At 40.1% G+C, this 13,374-nt stretch overlaps 1 protein-coding gene across 1 annotated transcript in view; it reads left to right on the top strand.

Annotated features, from left to right (window-relative positions):
- Positions 1-12,731, top strand: part of efna5b (ephrin-A5b) — a 108,562-nt gene extending 95,831 nt beyond the window's left edge. The window contains exons 3-5 of the mRNA XM_085368444.1: positions 10,572-10,637; positions 10,999-11,079; positions 12,607-12,731. Of these exons, the coding sequence (XP_085224570.1) occupies positions 10,572-10,637; positions 10,999-11,079; positions 12,607-12,731 (272 nt within the window). The remainder of the gene's footprint in view (positions 1-10,571; positions 10,638-10,998; positions 11,080-12,606) is intronic.
- The last annotated feature ends 643 nt before the right edge of the window (positions 12,732-13,374 follow it).

The raw sequence follows: 13,374 nt of genomic DNA, 5'->3' as shown, positions 1-13,374 counted from the left end.
TCTTGGTTTCATTGTTCCAGTGTGTTACTAAGCCTTCTGCAGGAATATTTTCAGTGTTACAGTTAGGGCTGAACGATATATCGCATTTGCGATAATATCGCGACATGATCAAGTGCAATTTTCTAACCGCAAAGGCTGCGATTATACTCTGGACATGTCCAAATTCATGGGCTGCATCCTCCTGAGGCCGCATTTGTAGACCGATTACGTCACAGCGACGCGCCGAAGGCTGTCCAAATTACTACCATATCCCAGAATTCATAGCGCGGCCCAGCCAAACTCCAGTTTCCAGCAATGGCGGCCGCTACTAAGTTTTAAAATTACTCATACTAATCTTTCAGGGTCACAAAATAAACTTTTAACATATTTTCAGGCGAGAAAGTAGTTGTGTAAACATCAAATATCTGCTCGGTTTATCAAGATATCCCATATTTGCAAAAGTGCTTCGACGTTTTCAGAGGCGTCTGCTACCCACCAGCTCGACGGTTACTGATGCGGCCGAGAACGGCACAACTCCCGGCACATCATTTTCAGATCACCGCGGAGTTTCGCTGCTCGGGTTAAACGTAATATATAAGTCACTTAGACAACCTAAAAATGTTATTGTTGGGCTTTTTTCAGTGTTTTGTTTGTTCGTGAGTAAATCGGTTTGGCTGAGATTAAAGTTATTAGATTAGATAAAATAAAACTTTATTAATCCCCCGGGTGGGTTCCTCCTTGGTTTTCACACAGCTGACTAAACGTCAAACAGAAAACTTATTAAACAGAAGTATGAGACAGTCGAGAATTTACACCAGTGTCTGGTTATATTTTAGATAGCAAGAAGCAGACGGCCGAGTTTATTAATGAAGTGAATACACGGTTTAGCTCTTTTTAATGATAATGATGATATTACGTCCTATAGTTTCTGAGATGTGAATGCTTATTCAGCTATGAAACTATCTTGCTGATATTTAACTTGACTGTTATTATGATAGGATTTAGCCAACTACCTTGTGACAATATCCAGTCTCATTATTGTTGCTAATGATGAAAAAGAAAGAAAAAGACTGCTGTCAAATTCTGTGCAACCGCGAGTAAACACTAATTAAACTCTGGCTCGTGCTGCATCTTGTTAGGAACACCTAAGTACTGGCTGTGCCAAAATTTTGTGATTTATTTGAAGCATGAAAAAGTTGATTCCTGTGGGGTTCATGTGGAACGTGAACACGCAGTACATCTGGCTTTTTTAGCTAGCTGTTAGTTATCACACTATGGGGAAAATTGGCACCGTTTAATAAAAAAACCCCAAAACAAACAAAACAAAACATCCAAAATTCAAACATGATTTCACTCATTTACTTATATATTTATTCAAATAAATATATATATTTGCCATTTAAAGTGAAAAAACCTGTTATTCTCCATAGTTAGACTGTTGTGTAAATGTATAGTGTGGCATAGCCAACAGAGAAAATCTTAGGCATCATTACCCACTGAAGCTGGCTATGCTGCATAACCGCTCTCAACTGAAATGTCAGTGTGTCCCAAGGCAAAGGTCACTATCCATGAACACACAAGCTGAGGTAAGCAATACTGTGAAAGCGCTCATGTACTTGAGACGTAATAGTTTATCATGCATCCTAGATTTAAAAAAAAAAATCTGTTCACAATCAATATTCCTCAGATTTGTACTCATTTTGAGTAAGCACAGTCTGTCTCCATACACAACAGAGGCCTTTTATGTAAACGGTGCTGACATACAGTATCAGAATATTAATCTTTTCCTTTCTCTATTAACTTTCTGTAGCCAAATGACCGGAGGGACTAGGGGATGAAAAATTTGCCCTCAGCAACGTGATTGATTTGCTATCTTGTTTGTAGATGACAATTAAGATGTCAAATCATATTCCTGCAGAGAAAACGCCCCTTAATGGTGTTTTCGCCCTGTGAGTTTGATGCAGGTCGAAGGTTGATTTGTTGCATCTCTGATAAAATTAGAGAGAGGAGACAGGGTTCTGCTGTCATCTGCTTCGAGAACAGAAAGCGCTTAATCAACGCTAGCAGGATGGAGGAAATTCACTAAAATAGAGGTCATAATTCTTCATTGTAGTTTGCGTCATCCTGTTTTTCTCCATTTGAGGCAGTTAATTAAAGATGTAAGAAAACAAGAGTCGGTCAGGAGCCTTATCTTGGTGTACAAGTCAACGCAAAACAGAGTTAACAAAGTAAATAATGGTGAACACATTCAGATGCAGGAGGGGGATTATCTCAATGTTGGTCACATAAGCAGTTCAGCAAAATGCAGTATTCTGCAAGTGTCTGCCTCCATGAATGACAGCTGGGATAAGCCTGGACAGCGGGAGCCCTTCTTGGGTCACAGTTCACAGAGCAGTCTTGGTTTAAGTGGAGCCCATCTCGCTGAATGCTGATGCAAGCACAATTTTCTAATATGGACACAATCCACAATCGTGTATCAGAGTGATTTTAATCAAAAAGGGCAGGTATCCAATATCAGCGGCACCTCACCGCAAGCAACGAGCGAGCAGAGTTATGATGTTTATTAGGCAAGATTTGTGAGAAAAAGGAAACTACTTGGAGTAACAATGCAGTGGCAGACCGGTGGTTAAAAAGACATTTTCTTGCCGTTTGACTTGCTTGCCTTCATAGACTGGAACTGCTTCTCACAGAACGCACAATCAATAATATCTTTGTGTCTTATCTTGTGGTTATTACAGAAACGAACAGTCCTTTGGAAAGTCTGTGCATGATATCAAATGAACACTTGTTTAATGCGTTATCAAAACCCAGACTGCGGTGGCGATTATATCCATGCTGTATTACAAAATGAAAAACATTTAGCAAAGTTTCAATCAGTCTCCAGATGCCCGTAGGCTAAAATGCGAAATGCTAATGCAACACAAAGCCAAGACTGATCATAAATAGCGAGCTTAAAAAAACAAGAGAAAACATTTGATATTTATAAGGCTTTTTTACAAAATCTCATAAGACATATTTCAGCTTTTCTGGACTGCTACATGCACACAAAGCTTTAACAGATTCTTCAAGACGTGGACTGTAGCTGTCTCGCGATTGACCATAAATCCCGTGATGCGCCATGATCCTTCAAGCCACTCTGGAGAGGAGAGAGAAGCAGAGACAGAGCAGGAAATGGCAGCCACAGAAAAATGGCATTAATGGCAAAAATGAAATAAAGGCGGGGGTGGCGTATGTGCTCTGTGTTTTTCCGGGGCTATGGAAGACTTGCTAATAATGATAAAGAGTCAACTCAGTTCCATTTGTGGTACAAGGAGGTATCCTGCATATGGACGGGCATCATCCATTCAAATAAAAAATCAGGGCTGTCATTGGCATTCAGAAATAATCTGACAACATGGAGTAACACGACACTTGCACAAATGTATACACACTCATCCACATTTTGCATAAATAAACATGGACAGATACACATAACAGGCACCCGGATCCACACTGTCTGGAATGCATTATTATAATCCTGATAGATGGATATACATTCCACCACTATCTCCCCTGGTTACTATATCACTTATTGTCTCTCTCTTATATCTAATCCTCTCCTTTGGGTTTAATACAGTACTCCCCACTATAGACACAGACATATAAACGTGGACATGGGAAGGTGTGCTGTCACTAAGCTGTGTGCATTTCAGCCTGTTAGAAGCATAATAGAGTCATATGTTATTAGTTTGAAGCCAGGGCCTTCCACCGAGGGTCTTGTTAGAATACCTGCTCAAGTACAAACTCAGTGGGACTGCACGTTTAACAAACTTTACGTAAGAACAGGAGGCAAATCATCGTTCAATAACCTCAGTGAAAAAAATAAATTAAAAAAAGCCACAAATCGCACAACATTTGTCCTATAATCCTTTAAATCTTAATAACAGAGCCACGATTTCCACAATGACCACCAGAACATTTATTAGAAGTCCCAGATTTACAAAGAAGACAGAAGTCGACGGCTTTTCTGCAGGAGTCAGTTCAGATTCAGGGATTTTTTTTTTTTGGGGAGCTTGTACTTAGCAGCTGCCAATGGCACTGCTTTTTTAATTAAGTGTCCTCCCTGTGCCTCTTTGGCACTAGATAAGCTCAGTGTTTTTGCCTCCCAGAATGCATGCCACAGATACAAATGCATAGGTTTGATTATTTGTTCTAAGTGATTAATACATATTTTGAGTATTCAAAAACTAAATTACTACTAATAAGAGACTGTGGAATGATTTGCTCTCCAAAAACATGGTTAACAGTAAAGGGACTGGTTCTTATATGGCACTTTTGCACTCTACTTGAGCACAGGGAGCACTTTATCGAACATGCCTTATTCACACCAGAATTTCCCCCCCACTACACTCTAAGCCTTTTGTACCCAATATTCACACTTTGAATAGAGCAAATAGGGTTCAGTGTCTTACCCAAGATATTTCTGTCAAAGAACGAATTTTAACATTCAACCTGGAGCAGCCAGGAATTGAACAATCAACATTCCAATAAGTAGATTACCCGCTTTACCTCCTGAGCTACAGCCACCCCGAAAACATACATAAATAAATGCTTTTTCTATCTTCTTGTCTACAGTATTTCATGACCGAAGTCCTTCTGGGTGTTCTTGGTGCCTTAATGAAGATACAGATTTCTCAAATATGTTACCTATCTCTATCTGTATATCAAACACATTGGTAAATGTGTCAATTCAATGTGCTGGGTTCTATGGGAAAAAGAATGCCAGGCAGAGCTGAGCTGAAGTTTTGGATTACTATCTCAAAGGCTTAACTCAGTCAAAAAAATATTTTGAAATACCCAATTTAAATTTTTGACAGAATAATGACACATTTTGACTTACAGATGGCTTCTTTTTTTGTTTTTTTCCCCAGTCGTGGAAACAAGCCTGCACATGTTTTGGATGAGATCCAATAACGCAAAAATAAACTGGTTTTGGTCATGACAAGCTCACTGGAACTTCAGGCATCCATTTTTTTTTAAAAATAAATTGAAAACAGTCAATCAGTTAGCTAGCCTGTTGGCCAGACTTGGTTAATAATAGACCATGAGTGAACTCATGGCATACTTGTTGACAGCCCAGAGAAAGCAAGGCGAGATAGAAAAGTCTCTAATCAAGTTATCCGAGTTTGACCGCCCCTAAAGTAGTCATCACAACGCCTGCCAGAAAACAGAGTGGCTGTGAAAAGCCAAGAGATCAGTGGAAAAATAGGGCAGGCGAGGGCTGTGAATCAAAGTGCACACGGCTCCTCTCAACCTATTATGATTCATGCACCTAACAGCCATCTTCAGGAACTGATTATGATTCACAATCCCAAAGTCAAGGACATTCTATCCCTGGCCATTAAACCATTAACAGATATAGTACTGTGCAAAGGTTTTGCTAAAAGCAAATTGGGTTTGCTTAACTCCCACTAAGGCTGCCTCCCTTGCTTCTGTTTCCTCACGTAATCCTAGACTGAAATGATAATGTTGAGCTGAGGGCTCTTTATCGCCACGGTATCTACTGCAGGACTCGTTGCTCAGGATAGTTTTTAACTGCGTGATGCATAAAAACCTAAACATCTATAACCATTGTGTAGCACAGTACAGTGTTAATCTGCAAGCGACTGTGTTTAATTGGTTAATTCTTGTATATTTTTCTCCTTTATTCTTCCGTTGTTACAGTGCACACATTACTGTACTGTACACTCGCGCACACACACACAGAGCCTCACAATTTTGCTCGTTTATTCAGTGGGTGGGTACTTGGCCATAACAATAATATTATGATCCTACGTGAGACACTAAGTGTAGTAATGAACCATTATTATGCACAGACTTATTATTCTGTAACTGCCTTAAAACGCCGAACTCCACCATAGATTAATAAATCATCCATTTTATTGTAATTTGAGTGCAAAGACATGAATCGGTTGATGAAATTGAAGGGTTTTCAGACTTTCAATCACTCGCTTTTCATTTTCAAGACGACAAGAGTAATTTGTAAGAGCGTCATTATGTGGTCTTCCACAAAATTATGATGCTGGATGCACTTTGACAAGGAAATAATTGTATCCTTACACAAGTGCTCTGACATTCAGTAGTGTGAGGAAAGTGTTGCACTGTATAATTAGGCATTATTGATTGCATCTAACTTCCCCTTCTCAACTTATATTTCTCTCAGTGTTTTCCTCATGGCTTGTGACCTTGTCCCAATTGCACAAGTGGCAAAAGGAATGACTTTGGTGCACTTTTGCCAACGATTGAAATATACAAGGAAGGAGCAAAAGGCCAGCTATCACCAGGGGGAGAAGTTTATGTTCCCTCTGATGCATGAATCCAAACCCTCCTCTTTTACTGCTCCTCAGCTCCCTCATTCCCTCCCATTGTGTGTTCGCTGTAGTAGCATCTGGTTAATGGGCCTCTTCAGTCGATAGTCTCTTCCATCTTCTTACACACACATACAGATTCTGTGTATAAAGGCAAACACACATACGCATTCACATTTTTTTTTTAAAGCCTGTAAATAGATACATTTTTGTCCTTTTAAGTCTGCTGCTTTATAAGATGTGGGAGAATAATTTCTGAGGAACATTTAGCCATTATGTGTATGTCAGTGCATATGGACACTTTATTGAACACGTGTTTCATACAGTCAAGTGTGCGCTGTTGTTTGCAACGAAGAGATTATTCTGAACAATGAAACAGTTCATATTTCTTATTAGAGGGGTCATGCAAGCATTCTCTCTCTAAAAAATTAAATAAATAAAGCAAGTCTCTTGAATTAAAAGTTTTCTTTTGTTTATTTAGTCCAACATTGTTCTTTTTTCAGTGAAAGCTAATAGATGCCACAAGTAATTTCTGGTCTCGGAATAGCAGATTCCTGGGAAGGAGGCTGTATAAAAGAAACATATAGATGCTGGCATATAGTTTTTAGAAAGTGAAGCTTTTCGTTTCTTCTCCCCTGTACACAATTTTATGTAAATTCAGAATCCTGAACTTTTGGACATACACTCTAAGCTTGCATGGGGTAATTCACATGGGTAATCCTACTAAATGAAAGACAAAGCCATCGGGCTGTTTTTCTCCGAGCTTGAAGAATTAGCTAACGAGGAATGCTCGGAGCTGGACACAACATTAGACTTTCCAGTTTAACCCCTCCCATCTAACAAATAAGCAGTGATCTAAGGAATGGAGCGCCATTATTAAAACCAGCTGGAGACTTGACACAGGCTACAGGCACGCTAACATCATGCTATTCATGTTACACGTTCACATGATCCTGTACAAGTCTGTGCAAGGTTTGACTTTTGTAACTGAAACCGAAGGAATGCCTTTCTGCGTAACGCTGTTCTATAAAATGCTGACAGTTTGTTGTGACAGTATGATTAGCTTTGGTGGACATCTGGGCTAAGTATGTTCAGTGGATTTGTGTGTGTGTGTGTGTGTGTGTGTGTGTGTGTGTGTGTGTGTGTGTGTGTGTGTGTGTGGAATTGACCACTACAAACACAGCAAACTTAAACATACGGGTGAAAAGAGGAAACTTTTTCATTAGAAATTAGTTAAAGACTGCCCGACTGCATTAGGCTTTGTGGTTGTGCTGATACTGGCAAACACTCAAATGTTTAAAATGTTCAGTGGTTATGAGAAAAGCTCAGATGACACAGATTTGATGTTTACAAAATGACAAACAAAACTCACCCTGCATTGTTCCCCCTCCCCCCATTTCACCTGCTAGATGATGGATAACCCATATGCTATGTCAATTTTAGCTTCTGTATTTAGATATCTTTGCTTTTAGCTTTCTTTCAAGATATTTATTGGTTATTCGTCATGTCTGGAATGTAATCTTCCAGTGAAAGACATAGGAAATGTGTTTTGTAGATAAAATTTCAGTTACAATAAAGCTTGGCTTGGGCTGTGATTGAAACAATACTGCTCCTAAGCTGCACTGAGCCCACCTGTTTGTTCTTCTGTAATTGGATTCTGCTTCATTCCATTTGCCTTAATGCTGATGCATAATGCAGTGTACTGAGGGAACCGGCCATTACCAGCTAGGGGACAGGGCACGGTGGAGGTAACCCGACCTCCCTCTCACCAATCCCATCTTGGGACATCTAGGGCCTCTGTCCTTCAAAGCAGCCACTTGCTTAGGCTGGATGGATTGATAGTTGGATTGTGGGCCTGAAGGGAGCCAGAATAGCAGGTGTTGATGTTACAGCCTACAAGAACAATAAGCTGGCCCTCAGCAGCTTGTTAATCTAAAATAAGCAGGCACTGGTGTGGACAGTTTGTGCCCAGGTGGCAGAATCCTCATCAAATAGCGAGCATTACGAGCTGCTACTGAAAAGAGAATGCAAAGCCAAAGCTCAGTCTTTACGATGTAGACAAAAATGTACATTTACATGCAGTGCACCCATGATCGGTGCACTCATTTAATCAACTCTTGAAATAATCTAGATGGTCATATTCTATATTCATAATATTAGTCAAGATAACATAAAAATTAATTACTCATGCATTATTTCTATTGCGTAAGAGGCAGATATCATGTTCTAGCCAAGTCGATGAACATCCGAACAGCATGACAGAGATGCCCACATGCGCTTTGCTGTTTTCATCAGGGCCATACTTCTCTCATGATCAGCTGCCTTTGTTAAGTGGCTAGTGTCGATGGCTGTGACTGAACTCTGCCCACAACAGTGATGAAGATAAAACATCTGGAGATGGTGTGCGGCTGTTTGGGCGCATATGTGCGCACACTGAGAATGAGAGGATAAAGAAGTGCAGCAATAAGAAGAGTGACATAAATTGCGTGGGCGCTGGTGTGTGTATGTGACTGAGTGGGTGAGCGACGTCGGCCAAGGTTCATTAGCGTTCATCGGCTGCCTCCACACCGAAATAATAAGGTCCTCTCTTTCTCTTTCTCTCTCTTCCCTTCTGCATCTGCTGAATATGAACTGAGCTGTGAAAAATAGTGTCTGATCTCAGGTCACCTCTCCTGTACAGTGATATATGACGGAGATGCGGGTAACAGTTGATGAAGTGACAACATTAAATTGGTAACGCTGAGGTTAAAAATCAAAAGGGAGCGAGAAATCCTGATGAGCTGCACAGAAGGCGGATGAGTATGCGGCGTGTTTTTGATAAGAAAACTGTCGTCGGGATTTTAGGGTGACTCAGGAGACGAGAGCGTGCAAATGCAAGAAAAGAACGGGTCAGATGAGATGGAAAGTCATTAGAAATAATTCTCTTAATGAAAACATTTCCCGGCTTCAGGGACGGCTCACGGCTTTTTTTCCACCACCTTCAGAAAAAATGGATGCTAGCGCATTCATTGGAGCAATGTGTACAGAGACTGTTTTTTTTTTTTAATGAAAAATATTCTTCAGATACGGCGGTTTATAGAATAATAAAAAAAGTTATTTAAGAGGATATGCAGAAGAGGCAGTGAAAGTGCTGGAAAGGGGGAAAAGGAGGAAAGCGATTTTGAAATTGAATCCTGACTTCACTGCATCAGACTGATCCACAGAAAACGTAAAATAATGCGAAAAGACACCTTAGTGGACAATATGGTCTCACTGGAGCTGAAGGGGATAATAGAAAGAAGAACTAGTAAATAGCATGAATGTATCGCAATAGTGGCAAAAGCCGACTCTTCTTTTTTCTGCTCTGACCCCAGACAATAAAATTTATTGCTAAACTACTACATGTTATCTTACCATGATGGATGCAGGCAGAACTCACCCACTAGACTTCAGCTGACATGTGTTTGACCCCTATCCTCGTCTACAGGAGACAGCACCTGGTGCCTCAACACAACGCCATTAGTGGTCAACCACACACACACGTTTGCACACGCTCCCTTTGAGATATTTTTAGGGGATGTGATACAACCACCATGGTAGCTAATGCTGAGAGATTCACACCCCGTGGACTTGACAGGAAGGGATCCATTTCCTGACAGGAACCGCAAACCATCCACACATGTAGCACATACTGTACATCCTCGCTGTGTGAACTTTGCGCTCCTGAAAGAAGATTGATGTGTTTCTATAGGAATACATAGAAATGTGTACATTTAAAGTATCTGCATGAGAGTCTTTAACCAGGTTAAATGATGAGAATTATGTTGATCCCACATTGAGCTAGTGCCAGTTTTTGAATCTCAAAATGGTACAATTAAACTGCGAGCAAAGCACTCCACTTTCCCTGGAGTGATTTCTTCAGCACATCTGTAAATACTTTCCAGCTGTAATCCCACAAGAACCGCAGCTAATGCCATAAAATCCACTTACGAGTCAAAACGAACTATTAAGGTTTGTGTTTTTCTTAATAAATTACCTCACTTCTAGTTGTTGTCTACGGGAAAATAAATATATTCATAACACAATCATTACATTATTATAAGACATGCATGGGGTTAGGTTAATTGGTGATTCTAAATTGGCTGCGGGTGTGAGTGTGAATAGATAAAATACACAGTTGCATTGTTTGTTCATTGTTTACTGTATATATCTGATGCTATATAGTATTGAAAGCACCATCTTTTTACCTGTGTCTATTTTCTCCAGCCTCCACTGTTGCTGAAAATGGGAAAAAAACCTGCTTGAAGCTCAAAGTTTTCGTCCGACCAGCAAGTAAGTGCAACACAGGGCTTTGTAACCGAGCTTCTTGAAGTAGCCGGTTGGAGTGAAAATCAAAGCACTTTATGTCCACTTGTCTGGTTACCTCACTACCTTGAGCTCACTGTTGAACATAGCTCTTTCACTTATCACAGCACTGGTTGATTTGCCAAAAAATAAATAAATTTGAAAACATGAAAATGATGATAGACATTCACGTCATTATAAAATAATCTGAATATCTGAATGTTGCCATGAGCTTTGTTGCTTGAGATGTTTATTTTGAGGGCTTGGGGGTGTTGGGGGCTACAAATGTCACTAACCTATTTGGCACATACCTCTAATGATTTCTCATTCTCCCTATTTTCTGTTATAGACAGCTGTGTGAAAACTATAGGTGTACATGACCGCGTTTTTGATGTAAACGACAAAGTAGACAATACATTAGAACCACGAGGTTAGTATGGCTTCCTGCTTTTTTGATTCACTTCTGTATGAGTTCCAGCTATCTGTATATGTGTACCTTTTTCTGTGCCTCTTTCTTTTATGATGCTGATCTGCCCTTGCCTATCTGTCTGTATAATGCTTCTTTTAAGCTGCTTTTTCTCCAGAATATCAAAGTGGTGTCACGTTACTGCTGCTGCATACATGATGTAAAATGCTGCTCATGTAATATTCCCAGCTGCATGTTGTGGTCAATGCCACAACATGCAATCTTTATGCTTACTAAAATTCTTCTGCCTGTATTTTAACTAAGAACGTCAGTTTTAAAAACCATTAAATAATATGAATGCAGTAGGCACAGCCACACAGTAGCTATACATTTGGCAAATTTTAATCTTTTTCTTTACTCTTGACTGACTTGCTGTTGGCTCTGTAGCACAGCATTGATTATTTTCTGTGCTCAGAACGCACAGCAGTTTTATGTCTTCATATATCAGCCTAACCCAGTCTCTGAACTGAAACACTCCACATCACCCACATGCTGTTGTCTCATTCCCAGCACCAGCTCACCGCAAGGTCTGAAATAACAAAAAGACTACCCCACTGTCTATATTGTTTATTTATATATAGATATATACAGTGATATGATCATTGATCACAAAAAAAGGATTCTGTCATTTGAAAATGAGATCTGCTGCATTCTGAAATGTCTTCACCGTGAAGATAAGATATTATGATACCTAAATGGGACACAAATACACAAGTCCAGGCAGAGCAATACTACATCCTAGGGCATGTTTGATACCCATCTGCTTCTCCCCCCTTTGCCCGTCTTAAAACCCTGCCTGCATCCTCAATGGCTGGCTCTCATCTTGCAAGCTTCTTTTGGCTCATTTCCCTGTTATGCCTTCCAAAGGAGAAACATGAAAACATTAATTCGTCATCTGTTGTCGCCCTGTCTCTGCCCAATTTCTACCGCACACACACAGACACACAAACACAACTTTGTATAGTTATGTAACTGTCCAGTCCTCTGTTCTGTCTATCTGTCCTTTGCTGTGCATGGTTCAGCTCCTTTCCCATGGTGCGGTGGGCACATGGCTGCTCACAGATACTGATGCCACTGCCAGAAAAACACAGGGGGCAGCTCACCTGGGAGATGAATTCAAAAATGTTTCTGACATTGAGAGTAGAAACATTATATAGCAACTGAAGTTCATATGGCAACTCAGACTTTATGGCACAAACCCAAACATCTATGCTTTTCACTAACTGGTGAAAAGTATTATTGGTAAATAAGAAATATTCTCACACTACAAATGTGAATGCACTGCCCAGGACACACACAAAAAAGTCACAGACTCTTGATATTTTCTTGGACCACCTGATGATTGTGACTTTTTTCTGGCCTGGGAGTGTATTTGAGAATATGTTCACTGAATAAGCTTTTGTGTGTATGATGCACTGTTAAGAGAAATCTGCATGTACCATAGAATTCACTTCTATTTCTTCTTCTTCTTCCTTTCTTTAAATCCTTTAGACGATACCAGCCATGAACCGGCTGAGCCTTCACGAAGTGAAACAAATGATGTGCCACGCCTCCAGAAAACAAGTCCGCTTCTGGCTTCGATGCTGATCTGCTTAGCAGCACTCTCCACTTTATAGCGCCTCCCTCTGTCCCGGAGGTCATTTACACCTAGCGTGGCCTGAACCTGCCCAAGGCTGCAGGGTAGGGGGTGGGATTTGGGTGGATTGCATTTGCTTGTTTGGGCATAAAAGCAGGCTTCTCAAGGAACCCTCTATTTTTTTCAGAAAAAAAAATATTTAAGTGGTCTTTCTCCGTCTGTGAGTGAAAAAAAAAAAGTTGATGTTAGAAGCGGGAGAAACAGTTCCCCCCCTTAAACCTTCAACTAAGATGCCAAATCCTGTTTGACACATAGTGATTCTTACTTTCCCGTGACTTTTGACATCCCTTTACATTATGTTTCTGTCATGGCAACACTGTTTAGACATACACATATACACACACTTTACATAACACACGACATTACAGTGCCGCAGAGTCAAATACAAAAAATATTGACATCAGCATTGAGCAGGAGTAGAGTTGTTATACAGTAGCCAGTTTTACATAGTAGGACAGTGAAGATGCTAGGTCTTAGAAATGACTGTACATACGCAAACAAATAATCCTGAGACCTCTCAAGGAGCCTTTCAGAATATATTTTGATTGTTCTGTTGGGTCATTAAAAGAAAAAAAAAGATTTTTGCATCTCCGTTCGTCTAGAGTTTTTTTCAATTAAGTAAG

Source organism: Diplotaxodon limnothrissa, linkage group LG12 (genome assembly GCF_057381915.1).
Source record: "Diplotaxodon limnothrissa isolate DT_005_m linkage group LG12, D_limnothrissa_male_GT1.1, whole genome shotgun sequence".
NCBI classification, from domain to species: Eukaryota; Metazoa; Chordata; class Actinopteri; order Cichliformes; family Cichlidae; genus Diplotaxodon; species Diplotaxodon limnothrissa.
Note: the sequence above shows the minus strand (reverse complement) of the source record. Positions and strands in the feature narration are given on the sequence as shown.